General features: G+C 34.3%; 1 protein-coding gene across 9 annotated transcripts in view; it reads left to right on the top strand.

Annotated features, from left to right (window-relative positions):
• Positions 1 to 22,837, top strand: part of LOC128203121 (N-acetylated-alpha-linked acidic dipeptidase 2-like) — a 162,843-nt gene that overhangs the window by 128,467 nt on the left and 11,539 nt on the right. For 7 of the 9 annotated variants that reach the window (XM_052904396.1, XM_052904397.1, XM_052904402.1 and 4 more), the window contains exon 2: positions 20,149 to 20,452. In XM_052904396.1, coding sequence (XP_052760356.1) covers positions 20,149 to 20,452 — 304 coding nt within the window. Of the gene's footprint in view, positions 1 to 1,516; positions 1,801 to 15,753; positions 15,934 to 20,148; positions 20,453 to 22,837 lie in introns of those variants that run through there. The other 2 variants (XM_052904404.1, XM_052904401.1) reach the window with 2 other exon arrangements.

Genomic DNA, 22,837 nt, shown 5'->3' with positions numbered 1-22,837 from the left:
GCAGAACGTTTGTTATTATACTTTGTTTCAGTTAAGTTTAACAAAGTAACAGACATGTATTCAATTCAAACGATTAAATAAAGCTCATAAATAATATGCGTCCAAGGAAACTCAATCTGGAATTTTTTTTTACATACTATTTGACACGCAGTTTCTTTGCCAAATGAAAATAAAAAATTAAGTAGATGTTAGTTAGTATATTATTATTTCATGCGGCTTTTTATTGAATATACCAAGTTTGTCAGAACTCTAAGGGACGAGAGAACATACCTCGAGTCACGGGAAAATTTGAGCCAAGCGGGAATGCTTACATTCAGTCAAATTATCTCGGTTCTTTACATCCAGCTTGAGCTAACGATAACTTCGAGCCAAGCGAGTTCGAGTTCACGGGTTTCGACTTTTAATACAAGTTTACCTACTGCCACTTAAGTATCTTTTACAAGAAATTGCATTGTTCGTTCTTTAGTTGTTTTAATATATTGATGCTAGTTAAGCATTGTTCTATTTTTCCCCAATACGGCAGGATAATATAGTCAATATAGAACCTTTTGACATCCACCGAGATTCAATAAATGTGTTCGTATTAAAATATCAACAAGAATGGTAATATAATGCAATGATATAGTAATAAAATATCGTTAACACACAAAGCAAATATACTTTTGTATTATTGATATGACATTTTTTAAATTAACATTCTTCAAATATTCTGTTATTGTACATACCTTAGTACATGTAGTATATTTAAAGTATCTACAAAAGTAAGCATTTTACTTAAAGATGCACTATTACACCCAGATAAAATTTACCACATATAATGATATTGTTCCAATATACCAAAAAGGATGAACAAATGTCGAAAAAATAGTTCTTATGAAGAACAACGAGTTTCATTTGAAAGAAATCAGCTCAAAACAAGGTATTTTTTACTTTAAGCGACTACAGTAAACCACTGTAAAACTTTTAGCATTTACCAATCATTTAATATTTTTGCGCTTTCTGCTATTAAATACACGGTTGCAATCTTGTTATCTGTAATAGATATTTTCCATAAATGCATAATTTAGTAAGTAGTTAAAGGTTTATCATTCAAAAATGATGTTTTTTCTACATGTGTATCTTTTGATTATTAATAAGATAGTCACTTTAAATGTTATTGAGGACATCGCGGGTATGAATAGAGTACAGTCTTGTTTACTACTGCAAACCATGCGTTGCCCTCCCGAGTTAAGTCAATAATTACACCGTATTTACTTTGAGTAACATGAACTCAACTGTTGGGTTTAAATGGGCTATTCTTAAATTTGAAAGAATAAAACATCTTATTAATTACAATTTCAAGCTTATTTATTGATCCCAATTTTGAAGTCACAACTGTGAATACGCGAACTGGAAGAAGAAAATAGAAAGGCCGTGTACAGTTTAATCCGAATCCCAATATTTGGTTTACAAATAAAGCTTGTTTAAGATATCTTTATACCGACTTCTCTTTAAGGTGTATGCGCATTTGCATTTAAAAGGCAATATTTTGTGGCCAACATATTTGTTCAGTATGATGTCTCCCTAAGTGGAAATAAATGGATGATTTAACTCCGACGTTTAAGTCGTATTTTGCCTGATAAGTGCTGTAATTTAACATTACAAATTCATCGTTTCATACCAGCTTGTATTGACTTTGTTTTGTGATACATATCAAATGGAAGAAGGATTATTAACCATGTAATTTATACATTAGAGGATTTCAACATTTTGGTGAATTTGATATTTATCATGTTTTTGAAGTAGAACTCAAATATACAAGTAAGTTTTGTTTGTTTTGGGGGTTTGCTAAACAATGCATTAATTGTGTATATTTCTGCTCATAAGTAGAGCACTAAGATCATGTTTATATGATGATGGTTTATTACAGATGCATTCTTACTCCCAAATAAGATTTCCCACAATTTATACAATTTTGTCGATTGTTTCAATTGTTTTTATATACCAAATAAGCTAAAAATGTCGAGAACAGTGGTTCTTATTAAGGATACCGAGTTTGATTTGAAAGAATGGTGCAGAAAACTTATGAGACGATAGTAGACCACAGTAAATATTTTATCACTCACCAATCATTTCATATTTGTGCGTTTTAGGCTATTAAATATACTGTTACAATCTTGTTATCAGCAATTCATATTTTCCATAAATGCACTGTTTAGTCAGTAGTTTAAGGTTCATCACGAAAATTATTTGTTTATTATACATGTGTATGTATTGATTTTGATTAAGGGTGTCACTTGAAAATAAAAAATAGCGAAGAGTATGCTACTGGTACCATATGCTGCAATGAATCTGAATATTGTAAACGGTTCACCAATAGAAGGTGTGTAAATTATCTAAAAGTTTTTGATATAACATGTTTGAGTGAAATACATGAAATCTAATTAATAGTAAAAGTCAGTAAAATGGAATTATTGTATTGTCTTTCACGATGGCAGCCGCATACGGACAAAAATGCCGTACTATGACACTCTGATTGGACAAGCGCGTGATTATCTCCCATCAATATTAAGTAATTGGCATCTCCTTCGTTTGATAACTAGCTCAAAGTGGCCTTGGGTGCTGTAATACCAGTGATTCATGGCAGTGTGGCGTTTAACTGTCATTGCCTTCCTCAGCATCTGAGGGTTGCCGCCAATCTTTAGGTCCCTGCATCTCTCTATGGCACCATGTGTGAGCTAATAGCTGTGTAAATGTCGGTCGTATGTTATCAAATAATGAATGAAAATATCACATGTTGGTAGAGTTGAATTAGACACAAGTGCATTCATTATATATTCTGTCAGATGTTGAGAATTTTCGCAGAAATTGGCGATTCACAAACGGGCAGACAGTTACTGTATCTGGTTAACGTTTAAATGTTTTATACTAAATAGCGCTTAATCCGTGAGGCTAAAATGTGATTCAAACAGTTTATATGCTATTCATTCCATACATGTTCTATCAATCGATGGATATAATAGTGCAATTAAAAAGGATACTTGAGCTATTGTATTTGAATGAAAAGCCCAAAACTTACGTAAATGATATGGCATCATAAGTACGTTATGTATAAGAGGTATTCGTTGAAATTCACAATGCGTTGCAACTTGGCCTGTTCAAATCCAAGCATATACTGTTCAGGTACAATATACGTTAATAATAATATAACCAACAACATCAAAGAATACATTCTTATACCATCCCGGAATTCACAGACGAATACTTAATTATGTTCACTTGTCTATCTTAACAACATTTCTATAATTTTCTATTTCTGACACTCACAGATATTCAATTATCGTAGTATTATGCGACTCTGATTAGGTCGGGACAAGCGTCTCGAACATTTTATATGTAAGGCATAAGAATGTACACTGTCTAAGGTTAAATGAGGGAAGCCCAGATACAATAACGCCGCTATAAGATTATCTTGTGAATTGTCGTTGTGGATTATGATCAATCTATTGATTCATAATTTATATGAACTTATTTATTAACTTGTCACCTGCTAAGAACATGGTCGGCATTGCAAAACCATAGTTAGAAAAGAAGTTAGAATTTCCATTCTTGCATACCGGAAGTGTGATTCCGGTCATGTGACCAGTGGTGGAAAAAAAACATCTTACACCCCCCATTTAAGATGAGTCACCCGCAACAACGCGCCACTTCTTATTTCTTTTATTGCATGGTTTATGAAAAGAATATTATGCCATTTCAATAAAGCTCAATGAAATAATATAAGCATGCAGGACTTTTAATTAAAATTGAAAATAAAATAATCGTAAAATACGCGATTTTAGTTATTTAAAATTACTAAGCTTTATGACGTCAGTTAACAATGTCGCACGCGCTTTTCGGTGAAAATAACCAAAGCGTGTTTAAGTGTCTTTTTTCCCACAAATTGATAATTTTAGATATGCAAGAAAAATATCAATCATGTTTTCCGGTCCGGATAGAAAAATACGACCCTCGGGCACGCTGCGTGGCCGGTAACTCGGCAAGCATCGTTAACGGCTAACGCGCGTGCCCTCGGGTCCGATTTTTCTATCCGTACCAGAAACACATGATAGATACTTATAACCCTTGTTGTACCTCGCCTATTGCATTTCTCACATCATAGTGAATGTAAATGACAGTATTGTGTCTGCAATAAGAAAATCAAACCGTGTTCTGATTCATGAAAAGAACATTTTGATAAATAAGATTTCTCATTTCATTTAATGAATTCGTTGTCAAACTCTATTACTCCCCTGTGAAATGTTCAACTTGGCCACAACCGTGTGAACGTTTTGTTGACCACCCAAACTGATTTCTATCAAACGAATTGAAGAGCGATTTATAAATTCAGCTTCTTGAGGATGCCATCTTATCAATTTGCTGGGTTGACGTATTGTTTATATATCTTTTTCTAGCATACCGGATAGGCATTTCCGGTAACATCAGCCGTACTGGAAAATCCCAGATGAGTCACGCGCTGTGACGTAATATTTTTTTATTTCTTTTATCATATACTTAAAGTAACCATAATTATGATATTTCAATAGATGAGTTTCATAAACATTAACTTCGCAAAAATATATCTTCACAACAAAACGAAATAACCCTTCAAAGACTTGATATCGAAGGAACTTATTGACGTTGACAGTGAATAAAAATTACTGTGCGTAATGACGTCAGTAAACATGATCGCACGCGCTTTTTGGTGAAATGTACAAAAATGAGCTTTTTATACAGTTTCTTCACAAAAAAAAATAATTAAGGTATGCTAGAAAAATATCTATCATGTGTATCCGTTCCGGATAAAACAATCCGACCCTCGGGCACGCTGCGTTACCAGGCAACGCAGGTGCCCTCGGGTCGCTTTTTTCTATCCAGAACGGGAACACATGACAGATATTATTAATCCATGCTAAATGTTTGATTTAGACAATAAATAAGAGAACCAACTACATAACATCTTAATACATTAAAATTGCATTGGTATCTATGGTTAGTTGCGGGAAACAGATGCTATTCTAAACTAATATGGGGTGGGGGGGGGTCGGAAATCACTTATTGATAGTTCGAAGCGTATTTTTGTGTAAAAATGTTCATACTGTGATTGTATGCTAGACGGTGAATCGTTCATGCCAACCATGGTCTTCAACGCGAAAATAATTGCATCAAAATAACTATGGGAAGACCTCATCCGAAACAGGTAGTGCGTTTTAATACAATGCTTTTAATCAGCCAGCACGATACAACTTTGGGGACAATGCCCCTCAGGGTAATACCATATGGCGTACATTTGCGAATGTCCAATACTGGTCTTGTAGATATCATACGGCCTGAGTGTAAGTCAAGATTCATGTTTCTTTCACGGCATGCGTGATACATTCTTTGACACGCAGTGATGTCTCTATCGAATCTGGCTAATCGAGTGTCCAGTAATTGTCTATAAAGCGCTTGTAAAGTTTTCCGATCAACCAGATATCGCTTTCCATCTGACTATATTTCGTATAAAATTATGGAAATAGCGCTGTACATAACATAAAGCGTTCGAAGAGAAGTGAATACTTTAATTATCAAAACAGTTGCGCTTAATATAGCTCTATCTTCATATTTATCTCATGAACTAATCAAAGTCTTGTAAATACTAGTTTTGCTTTTTGTCGACGATTATCAGAAGTGTTTGTTTGAATTGTAATGGACATTTGGAGGTAAGAGAAGAATTAAAACTTACATTGACATATTTTGAAGAGTAAGTTTCGAAAAAAAACGGACTTATTTCAGAATTACTAATTCGTTTTAATCTTTGAAAACATAATCTTTACCAATACACATTGAAAATGTATTTAAGAATGATAATAGACGAAGTTGCGATTAAACACGTACATGGAATGTTGATTGCCCTCAGGCTAATGGTGTCGTGTTTTCTGTTTTACAGCTGTTGAGTTCAATCTAACACGTCTAATTGGTGTTTAATGATGAGGACATATATTTCAAATATGAATCTATATTTTCTTCCATATATTTTGCTTGCTTTAAGTATTTAGTATTAATCATGTAATTTGTACATTAAAGGATATAACATTTTGGTTTAATTTATGCCCAAATGCCGTTAAATGTACGAATTTTATATGTTTTATATTCTCATTTCATTTTATTGCATTCCGTCAGTCCCCTCTCTCGTTGTACAACTCGGTTCCTCTACCCTGGTGTGTTGCAATAGACCCTGCCCAAGGGGACATATTGTTGACCGCTCGCAAAGTACTCCAGTACTCCTTTTACCCAAAAACGGATTCGGAAGCAATGGATATATAACTCTTATAGTTGCCGAAACAATTCCTTGGACGAATGGTATTGCAAAATTCAGCTTCTTTCTTTGTCCGTGCTGAAAACATAAGTTTGAAGATTATAAAGAGAAATATTACGAATGTGTTGGTATCTATATATCACTCGAACGAGTCAGAACAGGTGCTTTTAGTTCAAAATGTTTCTATTTTACAATTATTGCAAACAAAGTTATGTTAACTTTTGCTATGTCACTCTCGTTTTACGATTTTGCGCTTGTGCTTGTGCTTTACCCCACTTGTCCGGCTTGTTGATCACAAATCAAACGCACATGCGCCTAGACCGGAAGTTGAACCCGGGTCGCCTTTGTGAATTGCACAAATCACTGCGCTAACCATACACAACTATTTTTTTCTGGAAATCACGAACATTCCTTAATGAATAGTCCGAAGTGTACGTTCGAGATAACATTTCTAGGTATTTATCAACATCATACTGTGATTCAATGTTCGACAATGTAGCGGCGATGAACTTTGGAATCGTTCATGACAACCTTGGTCTTCTACGCGACATTGACATCATTGCATCAAAATAACTTTGGGAAAACCTCATCCAAAAGAAAATATAGAGCGTATTAATACATTGTCTTAAATCAACCAGCACGATACACCTTTGGGGACAATGCCCCTCAGAGTAATACCATATTGCGTATATTCAAGAATTTCCAATTTGCCTCTTGTAGAAAGTATCATACGGCCTAATCTACGTTTCTTGCCCTTAATTGCGGGATGCATTTTTGGACATGCAATGGCTCCTCTATCGAATCTGGCTTACCGACTGTCTAGTAGATGTCTATAAAGCGCTTCCAAAGTTTTCCGATCAACTCGATATCGCCTGGCCTCTCTTGTTCTGGTTTTGAAGTACTAGGCTATATATCGCATGTATGGAAAGAGCGCTGTAAATGATGTGAAGCGTTGCAAGAAAAAGAGAATAATATAAGAATCAAATTAATTGCGAAAATAAAGCTCTTTCTTTCAAAATGATTTCATAGACTGATGTAAGTCGCAGATCATGGATATACTATTTTTGCGTTTTATCGTCGATGATTTAAAGCGTTTCTCTGGAATGTAATAGAAATTTTGAGGTAAGGAACATTTATTGAAAAAATGAAACTAAAATTGTAATATTTGTTTCATTTCTGAAAAGGAACGTATAAATTTTACAAATGCACATTTGCATCTTTATAAACATGCATTTTGAATATGTCTTGAAACTGTTTGTCATGATGAAAATTGACGAGGTTGTGATCGAGCATACAAAGGCCGCATAACTTCAGGCTTATGTTCTAAGTACGTACACAAGCTTGGCTAGTGGCATTAATCTGATAAGTATTGCAATATGTTTGTTGTGCTTATTAGTTGCGCTGTAGGTGGTGTGTTCATCTGTAGAGCTGTGGCTGTTGTACAACTCTGTTGCGATGTGATTGTTGGGTTATTCTGTTGGGGTGTGGCTGCCTAGTGAATCTGTTGCGCTATGGCTGTTGGGTTAACCTGTTGCGCTGTGATTGTTTGGTTAATCTGTTGTGTTATGGTTGTTGGGTTAATCAGTGCTCTGTGGTTATTGGGTTAATCTTTTGAGCTGTTTTTGTTTGGTCAATCTTTTGCACTGTGGCTGTTGGGTTAATCTGTTGCGCTGTGGTTGTTGGGTTAAGCTGTTGCACTGTGGTTTTTGGGTTAATCTGTTGCACTGTGGTTGTTGGGTTAAGCTGTTGCACTGTGGTTTTTGGGTTAATCTGTTGCACTGTGGTTGTTGGGTTAATCTGTTGCGCTGTGGTTGTTGGGTTAAGCTGTTGCACTGTGGTTGTTTAGATAATCCGTGCTCTGTGGTTATTGGGTTAATCTGTAAAACTGTGGTTGTTGGGATAATCCGTTGCACTGGATCATTTTCGTTAGGGCCCCTGCCTTTTGCCCACAAACCGAACTTTTTTTTGAATATTCGACTACTGGGCTTGTCACTGTAGGTTTTTATTGTATTGTACATATACACCAACTTGTTAGAATTGTTAGATATGCGGCGAATATATGTGAGATTCTAAGACACGGTATAAATCAAAATGTGCTTTATAATGTTAACCATATATCGTGTTTCACAATAACAAGCGAACCCGGACAAGATGCCGTACTGGTTCTATCACAGATTGATTGTTCACTCGTGTGATTATCTATTACAAATGTGAAGTATTTGGCATATATTTCGTTACATGACTAGCTCAACGTCGTTGTTTTTTTGTGTCGTTGTTTCCGCCAGTAATTCAGTGCGGCTTAGCGTTAAGCTGTCATTGCCTCGCATCAGACAATTGAAACAAATCTTTAGACCCTGCTTCTCTATATGGCATGCCATGTGAATCTTCATATTGAGATAAACGTCGATCGTCTTCTGTCAAATGGAGAATGAAAATGTCCAATGTTGTTTTGTTGATTTATACACAAGAGCTTTAAACATACAGTCAGCGATGTTGATCATTTCCAGCACAAATGGGCGATAGTCATGCTTTATACCGAAGTTCGTTTAATCCGTATGGCTAACAAATGTGATAATAAACGGAGTAAAAATGCTATTCAGTCCATATATATTTCAGTCCGTTTATGAAGATATATTTGTGTGTAATAAAAGACATGAGGAAATGAGAACACTCACTATATTTGAATGAAAAGGTAAAAGGTAAATGATATATCAGTAATATGTTATGCATATGACGTATTCCTTGCTTTTGTAATATGTTGGTAGCTTAGCTTTTGATTGTTTATGTATTTGCTGTTTTATGAATGCTAATATGTATATGTATGATTTAAATTACCGTTACAAACCAACATCAGGGAATCATACAGGCATTCTTCTACTTCCCAAAACTCCTAGACGAATATTCAATTATGTTCGCTAGTCTATCTTAAGAACATTTCTTGAATCAAACGTCGATGCGTAAAATACTGTCACGCACAGCTATTCAATTATCGTACTGCTAGGCGTCTTTGATTAGGTCGAGACAACGACCCCAATAATGTGCAACGGTGAACTGTGCAAGGTTAGATAAAGTCCAGATAAAACCACGTGGCTATTGGAAGTTTTGAATAGTCCTTATAGTTTAAAATGAAACTGTAGGCTAGTTATGTATATGAACTTATCAATTGCATTGTCATCTGCGCAGATCTGGGTTTAGACATGATAGGAATTGACTACAATTACCTGAAAAGAAGTAGAATTACCAACCCGTTCTTTGCCTTGCCGATAACCATATGCTACATACTACTGAATGAAACTATGCTATTTGAAATATATATAACCAATGTTCTCTCCTTGTAACTAATATTACGATTAATGCATCTCCAATTTCTGTTGTCAATCTCTCCTATCGTTGTCATATTTGATTCCTCCATCGTGACGTGGTAAAATTATTCCTGACCAAGGGAACTTTTCGTTTGCTGCTCGCAAAACACACCCGTATTTTCTTTACTCAAAAACGAACTAGAGAGCAACTGATATATTCAGTTGATGGTGATCAAAATATCACAATCAAACTACATATTCGTTCGTTCTGAGTATATAGTTTTAAAGATTATAAAGAGAAACATCATCATGTTAGTATATTTAGGCTGCATTTATTTGTATAAATAGTTAAATACGCAACGGAACATGCGCTTGTCTATTCTTTTGCTTTTTGGATATATATTGGATAAACAGTCTGCAGATAACAATCGAGTAAACCTAGTGAGCAAATATCTACATAATAATCAATGCTTTACGGTGTAGCGACGATGCATTGTAGATTCTTTCATAGCGACCGTGTTCTTCCAAACCAGCGAAACATGATTACCACAAAATAGTTCTGAAAAAAACAACTCATCCTAATGTATAAAGTGCGTATTAATGCGAAGCATCCGATGAGCCAGCACGATACACCTTGGGGACAATGTCGCTCATTGTAATACAATATGGCGTAAATTCAAGAATTCCCAATATGTCTTATGAGCCAAGATCCACGTTTGTTGCCCTGCATGCGTGGTACAAGGTATAAAAGGAATACACTTGGCAGTCATCATGCTATTCTTCAGTCTTACACTCAACATGTCTGGGTCAGGAACATTGCGTTTTTATTCGATTCAGACCATAAAAACGGTATTATTGTCAATACCGTCTCCATAAGGCAAATTAATAGTTTCCATTTTATTGCAAAATAGCGAGTTTGTGTTTTTTATCATTGTAGCCTATATAACGTGTCTGGTCCTTAAAGATGTATAAATATCTTTTCTATGTGTTACTAGTTGTTCCACCATCATGATGTATGTTTCTCCCTTAAGCATCTAGGATTGAAGCATGTATATCTATTACGGTAGTGACAGACAATCTGAATAAATATGGTCATATTTGTTTCAAGTTTTTAAATACTTCAAGCAATGCTTCTATGTTAAAATATGATAAGTTAGTAATAAATCAGTGCCTGTTAAATTTAAAATGTTGATGGTAGTTTGAGATCAATCTATATAAATAATATACCACATTTATATAGCGCTCTTTCCAAAAATGCTCAAAAGCGCTTAACAATATATGGTTAAACAGTACAAATTAATCAGAAAGTAAAAATATATATGCAAGTTAAAAGCAATGTTAAAAGTTCAAAGCAATGCTTAAAAATAGGCATGGAATTAAAAATATAAAGCAGTTTTCTAAGACATATTCTGAAAACATAGATAAAACAATTGAATGACTAATACTTAAAAATAGGCATGGAATTAAAAATATAAAGCAGTTTTCTAAGACATATTCTGAAAGCATAGATAAAACAATCGAATCAATATATCAATATTTATTATACATTTCGTTCAACAAAAGACTTATGAAATGTTAAAAATTTCTTAAAGATGCACTCTTACTCCCAAATGAGATTTCTCACAATTAATAATATTGTTTTAATATTCCAAAAAGGATGAATCAATGTCAAAAACAGTGGTTCTTATGAAGGGCACCGAGTTTAATTTGAAAGAAATGAGCATAAAACACGGTATTTCTTCCTTATGTGACTATAGTAGACTACCGGTAAATTCACCAATCATTTAATATATTTTTGCCCTTCCTGCTATTAAATTCTGTACCCTTCCGCGCACGATGGATGTTATCAGCTACATATCGTCTACCATTTCTTAGCTAGCTGCCTACTACCATGTCATTAACTAAATGTTAGCCACCATGTTATGGTCATCAGCAAGATATCCTCAACGTTGTATTTACCCTCTATCATGAATTTGTCAATACTTTATGGTCCCCTATCAAGTGTTTGTTATCTGCTGGATGTCCGTTTCATGTAGATCTATTTTGGAAAAGTTCTCTTTCGGGCGCATGACATGTTTCCACGAGTTCGGTCTCAGTTTTATTGAAGGTAATAATAAGTGCAAGACTGGGACATAAGTCAGGACAATAGAAGAGTGTTTCCCCTGAATCTTCATAGGAATAATTATAAGTGTCTCGTGTATTATTGAAATGACCATGTCATTAACGTCTCAGAACCTGTAATTACATGTAAGGTTATTATCACTTGTCGCTCTACGCTCGTCGTGTGTATCTATTCAAACAAGCACAAAATGCATTACTGCTAGAAAGCGAACATTGTTTAGTAAATGAGTTTGTCATTTAGATCATTACTCGATTTAATTTCCATTGCTTTCTGCACGTGATGATTGTAAATGGATTGTGACTTAAGACGATCCTAAAAACATCCATTGGGAATATGGTTATTTTATTTTGATTAAATATATCCATTTGCATGACAATTTCAATCGTATCTGTGTGATGATATGTGATGTGTCTGTATTATTATTCTTAAGTGCATTATGCTCTCACTTATCAGAGGAATTAAAGCTAATCGAACAAGCTACGTTCTACTTTCCTGGCACTTACAAAACAGTTTTCTGTTTCGTTCCGCTGATGATAAAATGCTTTCGAACTACTTGGTTTTTGTTTTACAAAATGCATGATTTGCATGTCAAACAAATAACCAGTATGAAACGGAACGACAGGAAATTTAAACAAACTGCAATACTTCAGGAAATTAAAAAAAGTTGGGAACAGTTTCTAAGGAAATAGGCATTTCCACTGGCAGAGTATCCAGTAAGCGTTCAATATTCTATCAGACTATCTGAAAATACGCAATCTTCCTCCGTGTTTGTTTTTTGTGACATGTTCGTCCTAAGGTTATAAATATTGTCCGTTTGTCAATAATGTTGATTACCAGCAGGATGTTTGACACATGTGGAGATGTCTTTGAAGTTTTGTGTTATTTAGATTTGAGAGCGTATGTACTGAATTTATGTAATATTCGTTCACAAAGACATTGACAAACAACACAATTGTAACTACATGTGCTTTCGCCAATTTCATAGCGCTTTTTTTGATAGAGCTCCATTACGGTTAATGGCGGCTGTCGATGTAAAAAGTTGTTAATGTATAGCGTCAACCCTTACCATGAAAACCTATAGTATGTATATATTCGAAAGGACAATAAATCCCCGAAAACAAAACGAATACTATACGAGTGGCATTCTCAGTACTCAGTGACTATTCTCAATGGTTACTAATAGGTAGATTTTCACTGCAAAATGAGTTAAAAAAACTTGTTTTAAGTGTGTCTTGGAATCATAAAGGATCATTTTATTATATAAAAACACCAAGAATATTAGCACATAGTATGAAGCATGTTTTTTTGCAACTGTGTTCTTCTGTACTCTAAACTCGGAGATACTGTAAAGGGTGATCATATTTATTATTGATCGGGAAGCCCAATACCAATCCGTCTACAGTCGCTTCACAAAGGAACGAGTTAGTATTGCCAACGATGAGAATGAGAACAGCCAATTGCTTAAGCAGTTATTTAGGATGTATCGATAAATTGGATAAAACTAAGCAAGGATAGAACCCTTTTGGTAAAATCATACTGTCCAGAAAATGTTTTACTTAATTGCATTGTTTATAAACTCTCAGTTCAGATGGTATGGCTGTGCACAAATTCTACGTCACGGATATTGTTCAACCCAAACCAAAATACTTTTGATGATTATCAGGTGATGGTGAAAGTAACACATAGAGGATATTTGTTAATTTCAGTGTAAGATCGTATTTTATTCCACGAGTGTCATAGAAAAACATATTTGTAGATTTTTTTTGATACTTGTAAAATGTAGTTTTTTTATGATCACGAGTGAAATTAAATACGATTTTACACTGAAATAAACAAATTTTCTGTTTCGTTTATGCTTATTTTCGGAGTTTTATTTGTTTTTCATTTATTTCTGAATTACCCTTTTTTTGAAAAGGGTGGACTTAACGCTGCTACCCGTAGGGCGCCCCTTATGCATAATTATAGCTGTGAACTTTTTTACTTTCGGTTTGCTGAGAAATAGTTCTCTACTACTCATTCTTATAGCTTAATATTCGCTCGTTTATTATTGCAAAGCTTTATGAACAGTAAACAATGAAGTATTATTAGTGCACATATGTTCCAAAACATAATGAAAACACTTTTGATTTTAAGATGGGCATGAATACATAACCAAATTGGATTTTAACCATTTTTCTTAGTTTAAGACTGCATGTACGCGTGTTTTTATAGTAAGTTAATATTCAGTCATCTTACTGTCAGTCTGTTTCGCTTAAAAATGTTTGTTTTCCAGATAAAGAGTAAATGCCACGCTAGTTTGTTGACATATTTTGAGGTGTGGGTGGGGTAAAAAATATCAGATCTATCTATAAATGTTGTGTGAATTCTCCAGGAAGCTCATTTTACGTACAACAACGGTTAACAGTTCAAAATACATTTGAACGATGATATCAAATTTTATTTTTGTTCGAACAGTTGTTTTTGTCTGTAATTTGTTTGGTATGGAAGCAAATGTTCGAACATTCAGCTTCAAAGATCAGTAAAATGTTTGATAAACGGGATAACCGGTAATAAACGGTAAGTTGTAAATTTCCAATGATATATTTATTTAAATTTATAAAACATTTCTTTATTTTTTAACATTTTGTTACATAATTTACTGAAGTCCAGTGTTCTGTTTTGATCAAGGCAAGTACATGTAACAACAAAGGAATTTAAAAGCAGTTCTGAAAGTTGATATTTTCACTCCTTATTTTGCAGTAAAAATATCAAATTGATGTTTTCACTGTTGTTATTTCACTGTTAAAAACCCATATTTCATCGTAAAGCATGAAAGAAAATATGTTATTCAACCATTATGTGAAGACAATTAAGCTTTCGAATGGTCACCCGCAATTTGAGGTCAATTTGAAAATACATAAGGCTGGCATAGAGCTGGATCAGAGATTATTCGAATTGTTTAAATGTGGGAGTCTATAAATTGAGGGTCTGCGGATCAGGCAGGAGGCAGTCTACTTCTTATTTAATTAACTCTAGCTTGAGAAAAAAATACGTATTTAATTACCAACAATAAAACTTGTATTATCAGACATGTTTTGTTATTCTTTTAAGACATACGATTTAATGGCTGAAGTTGCTAAATTACTAATGCGGGGACACAGACGATAGCAACCATTTCTAGCCTTTCTGCACTCAGTAACGCGTTATTGTCTGACAAAAGTCTCGTTTCAGTGATTCTCTAAATAGCAGAAGTGTGACTCAAACCTAACCGCAGAGGTACCTTTATTCTAAAGGATTCTCCTCTACGTATAATACTACTAAGCTTTCCAGCTTGAGGGCAAATTGGTGGAGGATAGAATCTTGGAAACATTTTTCGAATTGCAGCGAAACTTCTGCTAATTTAACTTTATCGCAGTTTACGACTAAGGGAGGGAATATTTGCCTTGAGGAGGTCACCTGAAGCTAACACCGTTCTTGACCTCTGATCGCAATGACAGAGTATACTGCTAAATATCTGATTGTTATCAGATTTGCTTTTATTCTAATAATCATATTTTGTGGCATGCCTAAATAAAGCTTTGATGTATTCTGATGTAACTAGTCAAGTGTCACCATTTGTTCATGTTTGTTCAAAAAAGGTTTTCAGTTTGTATCTCAAACTCAGCGATTCCCAAGATTTCTACCTAGAAGGTCATAAGAGATATCTAAAGGAGCATAATTACATATAGAGTACCCACGTTACCTATTTTTTATTAATAATAATATACTTTATATTAATAATATACATTGAACATTGTAAATAGATAGTTCTAGCAGTGTTTCCATAAAATAACTTTGCATGTGGTTATATCTTAAAAGAATCATCAAGCCTCATACCCTTTTAAATGAAACTGCTTCTGTTTTTAAATGCTTTATAGATATGTTCCTTCACCGACTGAAGCCAGACATTGTTCGATCAATGCACTGCTCCAATCAGTGATTTATAACATAACATAATAGCCTCTTTCCGCCGTGTAGTTGAGCTACAATATTGATAATTGTTGGCTACAGCTTGATTTCTATAACATTTCATGTGAGCACTGCGTATATTTGCCTGTTGATGAAAACTGTTTCCTTTTTGGTAAACATTTGCTGGAAATAACAACTGTACTGTAATTTAAGTAAGACTAAGTGTACGTTAAAATGGCGCTACGTCTGATTCATCAAGTAAAAAGGTACGTCTTTGCCAAGTTTAATGTCATAGCAATGCAAAGTAGATCTGTGTTTTATTCAATGTACACTCCCGATTGTCATCGGTATGATGATTATCGTAATAATGGGCTTCAGACATAGGCTGGGAAAAGACATCAAGCCAGATGTGGTTTTTATATGGATATTTCAAATTGTCCTTTGTTTTATGTGAACCGACGTAGGACTAGATTTTGGCTTGTCTCTGTAATTTGGCAATGAGACATCAATATGTGGCGTGCCGTTCCACAGTACGCTTATGTCGGATAGGCTAGTCGGATGGGCTAGTCCTTGAAGATTTCACATTGATTGTATACAATTTAACTCATACTGAGCTCAAATGTCAATGTGTTAAAACTCTAAGTATGAGTTATATGGTCACATGTTGTAATAAGATTTCTGTACACCAGATTAATACATCACCGGATTGATCCACAAAAACCCGCAGTTGATTTACTTTCGTGAGTTACGATCAATATTTTATCCAATATATAATACCAGGTCTGTTCTATTCAATGCTGTTGGCGATCATTTTGATTCGTATCGTATGTGTTATATTTATTTCCTTATGTTATACGCTTTGGAAAATGAACAAGCTGCCGTCTGGCAATTAAACTATTCATCGATATTCAATTATTTTGTTTCATTTAGAATTCATGCGTTTAATATAAAAGAAGTTGTATTTATACTGTAATAGTGAATAGGCTCCCTTTCATGTGGCCTTTATGACTCACCAGTCGTAAATGTGTTTACTGAAGACTTGCCTCCACCAGTATTGCACATTACATGAATGGTTAAGTATGTTATATCTATTCAAGTCGGGTTTAAACGTTATTCCATAATAATAATATACATCACAAATGTAAATATGTTTGCCTATAAAGAATAAAACATTATGCTTTATTTGAACCTATATATGCATATCTCCTATAAGTAGGAAATGAAGATTTTGATTAATTGATTGCTTGGTTGATTGAATGATTGATTGATTGATTGGTTGATTGATTGATGGATGGATGGATGGATGGATGGATGGATGGATGGATGGATGGATGGATGGATGGATGGATGGATTGGTTGGTTGGTTGGTTGGTTGGTTGGTTGGTTGATTGATTGATTGATTGATTGATTGATTGATTGATTGATTGATTGATTGATTGATTGATTGATTGATTGATTGATTTAATACAGAATTTGTATAAAACATGCTGAATTTGCTGTATGTTAGTCCTTTGTATGGCATTTTTGTTTAATTATTTCATCGCATTATTACTTTCTCACTGTACGAATGTATCTATTATTTCTTGACTGAATTCGAAAGGGTGGCAAATGACATTACCCTATGGTCAGCCATAGCATAAGACCCGTTATTGAATAGATTGTATCACTCCATGTGCTTCCTGCAGGCACTGGCATTCTAATCAGACAAACACAAAAGTCATTACCACTGAAAAACCGTTATTCATGAGAACGAGAATGCTATTGTGGCCATCAATCGATTCAATTATCTGTATTTTATGCACATGAAGATTTTTCACGGCTGATAAATCGCAGACAAATTGAATGTAATTGGAATCCTTTGTTCAAAAGTTCAGAGACTGCTAATAATGGTTTAAAACAAGCAAAAGTAACATGAAATACCATGCAACATATTTCATAGCAGCGTATGAATGTAATGTTTCATTTGTATGTTTCGCCAAGGGTATGTTCTTATGATATCTGACTTATATGTGACTCCATTGCCTCGCATTGTTTTTTAACTTCATTTGATTGGTTTGTTTTGAAAACAAGGTACTATCGAGTCATTTGTTTTGTTTTTCTTATTACGTGTTTTTACATATCAAAGAATAGCACCAACACGGAACAATTGCAGTATGTAGCGTGCACGTGCAGTCAATACCTGCATTTTGGTTTACACACATGTGGTTCACATCGCGCAGTAACAGATATGCAGTTAGTATTACCAATACGTTCATTATTGCTGAAATGTAAGAGTATAGTTCTTATTGCTGTGCGTGATATTATAACATCTCTTTTCCTGCATAGCTCTCAATTCTGATATAAAACAGAATATCGATGGATTCATGTGAAAATGTTCTTTATTGTATAGCGTTCAGCACCCTTTGACTTTCTCTCATTCATATGAGTATACAATATAGCAGACATCCATGATTCAATGACTTGATTATCATATCTAGATGATATTTGAAACCCCCAAAAGACTCTCAATGAAACGATATGTATCAATACAGTTTGATACAACTTAATTATGTTTGTTATTATATGACTGAGTAATGTTTTCTTTAGTGCCTTTAAATATGACCCTCAATGCATTTAGTCAGCTGGACCTGTTCCTGCAGTTTCCATTGTTTTAGTGAACAGAAATGTAGCTTACTTTCATGATCATGTTGACCTTCGATTTCATTGAAAAATATCTCATCTAAAATAACATTGCCTTGATATATACTAGAAAACAATCAAACAGGTTTTATATGTCACGTAGTGTATAAACAAGCGGACTTATGTCATAAAAGGGCAAACTATAGGCGATATTTCGGCGCTTTTTTAACTGGTGGAATTTGTGGCCTCGTAGCTTTGAATAGAAAACGTTTATAAAGGTTTATATTGTTATTTATACACCTATCATAACTTTTATGCTTCCTTTAATTTTGATCATTAAAGTGAAATGTATAAATGCCCTGGCAACATCATGTGTTGACTCAAGGTCATTATACGTGCCACCATGTTAGGTGCCACTATACGTTCTTCCGAGGACCGCTTGAGTTCAAGTTGTATTTGCCAGATCAAAATATCGATGAATCAATATTTAAGGTGACTCAAAAGTATTTAGCTGACTGTTAATGATGCATAGCAATAGGAAACGATCAGGTTCGAGATTTGAGATTTTGTATTTCAACCATACTAGCGAAGATGAGCATTTTTCGAGTACACAGTATTTAACTGTAATATATTTGCATACACAGTTTCTTTACTCTGTTTGTATAGTATGGCTATGTCACAAACTCTTTAAAATAATGGACACCAAAGTACTAGATTTAAACTGATAATTCTGCACAAGCATTTGTAGAAATTTGTTCCGTCTTTCTGAAATGCTTTTCAAGCGAAGTTTTGTTATAACCTTTATTAACTGTATGATCGAAAACGCCATATTAATCCCGAAGAAATAAACTACAACATGTACAGGAATTCATAAAGACATCTAGACATTGTACTCCATAATCCATACAGAGTATACCTCATTGCGTAAACAGTGTGCATGCATCTATGTATTGACTTGCACTAAATAAATATGCATAAACCAAACTAAGTTTCAAAGTTCACAGCAAAAAAGTGAATCTTTTGCGCCTTTGCAAACACCATTATTCTAATTAAACTTTATTTAGGGGTTATTTTAATACTCTTTCCATAGAAAATGACTAAATCACTGATAACGATTTAGATTTTTTTCGATTTAACACCCATGAACCTTTCTCTCTCTGTCCCATTTTTCAGAACTTAATTAAGACACAAAAGCGTGTAGCAGTTTTTGGCTTATGTGTTATTTCATATATGGCTTCAAACATGATAGATTGTCAACCATTTTTCACAGAAATGATACCGGACCATGACATAACACATTTCTCCTAGGCAAATGAAAGATTGTGATAATGTATTGATCCAGGATAACCGAAAACCTTCTCGGCGTAAGAATGTCTTTTTTTCAGGGATAAGTAATTTCCATAGATAGATTGTTTTTGCGTTTTGGTTCGTACAAGTCACAGCGGAATTTTCAAACATCTGCAGTATATATGTTAGAACGAATGCGATTTTTCTTCCGTGATATATTCTTTAAGGCAAGAGGCAATGTTTGGATTAAACTTTACGTGAACGTTTGTTTTAATTACATCAATAAATGTAAAGTGATTTTATCATCAAAATAAAGATGATGAATTCGGCTAAGCATTTTAATAGTTCATAACATTTTATTATTTTAGAAAATAATACTAACAGGTATTTGTTCAATATTAATTGGGTATAGCCATTTGAAATATATGAAAATAATTATATCTTAAATCATACCGCTTTGTTATGTGTGCGAGTGTAAAAAACTTTCAATGCTTTATATTTCATGTATAAATAATGTCAATTAAACATTCTTTCACCTATTGATCTCTATTAATTAACTTTATTTTCATTTTCAGGATGCCTTCGAAGGGCCGATATACAGCTGGCAAGCAAGTTTCAAGATGGGAGGCTGACTCGGAAAACATCGACATAGAGTACAAGAACCTTGAGGGCCAGAGTAACGGACCAGCAGGGTCATGTTCAAACTGTACCTGTCCTCTTGGGGAGAAGAAACCGGTTGTGATAAAAGTGTTGCTGTTCATTATTGTGTTTGGAGCCGGACTTGTGCTGGGTTTCATTGTGAGGAAAACTGTGGATAAAGGCGGGAAATCGATTCCAGATGTGCCTGTGGACATGGAAGGTCTCTTTCGAATACAGCAGGTAATTAGAACTGTATACTTTGGGCTGTTTTCTCAACAGGAATATGTGTGCAAATCTATATTTGTATTACTAATTACTTCATCATTAGTATTAGCTCTAATGTCGTTGTGATATTGAACTGTTTGTATTGTCTGTGAGTGTTAAATGATGCATTAAAGGGACTAGACACCAGATGGTCAAAACTCGGCAAATACAGTTTTTCCCCAGAACAGGCCTGGAATTGTCAATGCTGGCTAGCAGGAGGCCGAGAATACATCAGTTTACATGATTGATATAATTAACGCAACAATCATGTTGCTGTCTCATCTGTGAATTCCCGTTTAAAAATAGCGCAAATGGTTTCCCCAGTTTAATTTATATCTGTTTGTGTGTACATATACCGAGTCTATATTTAAACTATGTACGTGGTAGACAACCCAAGTAAATATCATATTGGAAAAAGATGAAATGAACTGCGAAAACTGCATTTTTCTCTAGCGGTGTGTTCATCAGTAAGTAAGATTCAATCAGTTTTACACATCGATGTCAATTTTATGAAAGATTTGGACAATTTTCCTTTTTTTCTTGCATTTTTATCGTTTGGTGCCCAGTCTCTTCAATAGTTGACGGTTTTCCTAAATACAAAAGCGGTACTCTTTGCCATATTATCTACCTACTACTACACATGCCGAATGCAATCATTTATTCAAGCAAAAAATGCCAATATGTTCAAGTGGCAATAATGATTTCTAGGTAATCAGATGGCATCGAAGGATTTTTATCTTGGAAAATATTCTATGTACGATCAAATGGTCAATTTACTATTAAGCTATACCTAAATATGTTGTTGTGAGTGCTGGGGCGTCTCTGTAGATTATTTGTATTAAGAAAAATCGTCTTCATATATGCAATCATATAAAGTTCTCTTCTCTGTTATCCCTGTAAGTAAACATCTTAATATACATGAACTAGTCTGAAATACAATGGTATACAGTGTTATTGCTTGTATCAATAATGATCCTGCTTGCCTCGAATCAGGCTGTCCTACCACGCATTCGTAACTCCTGGGCCATTTTCTACGAAAACAACCTCGGATGTATATGGACGGTTAACAATGTCAGAAATCGGTACACTTTTACTACGCTGCAAGTAGATCGTGTAGTAATTTAAATTTTAGAAGTTAAACTTAATGACTTAACTCTTGGGAATCTTAATTATGTTTGCAATAATGCACTTCATTGGCAATCAATTTAAACTTAGATATACAAAAACAAGCTTTACCTTAAACACTACATTTAATTAAAGATATAATTAAAAAGTTTACTTCTACGGGTTAAATGGCACATTTCCGAGGTTGTTTTCGATAAAAATGGCCGAGGAGATCCGAATGTCTTACCACGGGGAAGTGTTGAATAGGCGGACAAATTCAATAAGCGATAATCGTATTCTAATGATCAACCATAATCAATTATCGAATCAGAAATGATAGAAAATATTTTGTATACCGAATATTTGTATGAAAATAAGATTTATGTTTGTTTAAAAAAACTCTTATACACACCAAAATTACCCCGAATATAACCGGATGGTATAACCCATAGCAGGATGCTTTACACGTGTGTATCTTATGGTCTTTGAGTAATTTTGGTGAAAATCGAGTATGGATGATCATAACTTTTATCGCCGATATTGGGGCCTCATCGACAAGTATTCGATTTTAATCTGTTATCGCGCCATACTTGACGCAGGACACACTTTCTCTCAAATATTACAGCATTATGCCATGACCCATTGTTTTCACACCATTGCACACGCCCAGTGTTATTATCCAATCAAGCAAAATAAAACTGCCAATATTTTCATGTAGGGCAAAAATGTCTCGTACTCAATCACGCGGCATTGAAAGAACCGGTATTCTGGAACACATTTTCCTGAATTTCGTTTCCGTATTTCAAACATGTCTTCAATCAATAAAGCCCGATTCTCTCAGGACTGGGCCATTATTTATCATGTGCGGTGTTTGTCTATTATTAGGAGCTTTCACCGAATTTAAATCACGCTTGGGTTGATTAGTTGCTTTTCTTTGATCACAGGAGACTTTGTGTTCGAAAGGCTGATGCTAATTTTAACATTTTAATAACAAACTCATAACACAAATACAATATCATAGCACCAGGCAACGCATTTGTTTTTCTACCATTTTAGCACGTCAAAAGTTATTTATTCAAGTCCGTATTTTTATAATAAAAATGTTACTACTAAAAGTGTTTTCTATATATTATGTTCACAGAAATGTGTATGTATTCTTAATATTGTTTTAGCCCATAGAATATAAGGATACCCAATTAATTGCCTTGTTTGTTTTATTCCTTAAAGGCGGACAACTGGATTCAACTTTCCCTTACT

Source organism: Mya arenaria, chromosome 9 (genome assembly GCF_026914265.1).
Source record: "Mya arenaria isolate MELC-2E11 chromosome 9, ASM2691426v1".
Lineage (NCBI taxonomy): Eukaryota > Metazoa > Mollusca > Bivalvia > Myida > Myidae > Mya > Mya arenaria.
The sequence above is the reverse complement of the archived record's forward strand: the minus strand, read 5'-3'. Positions and strand labels throughout refer to the sequence as shown.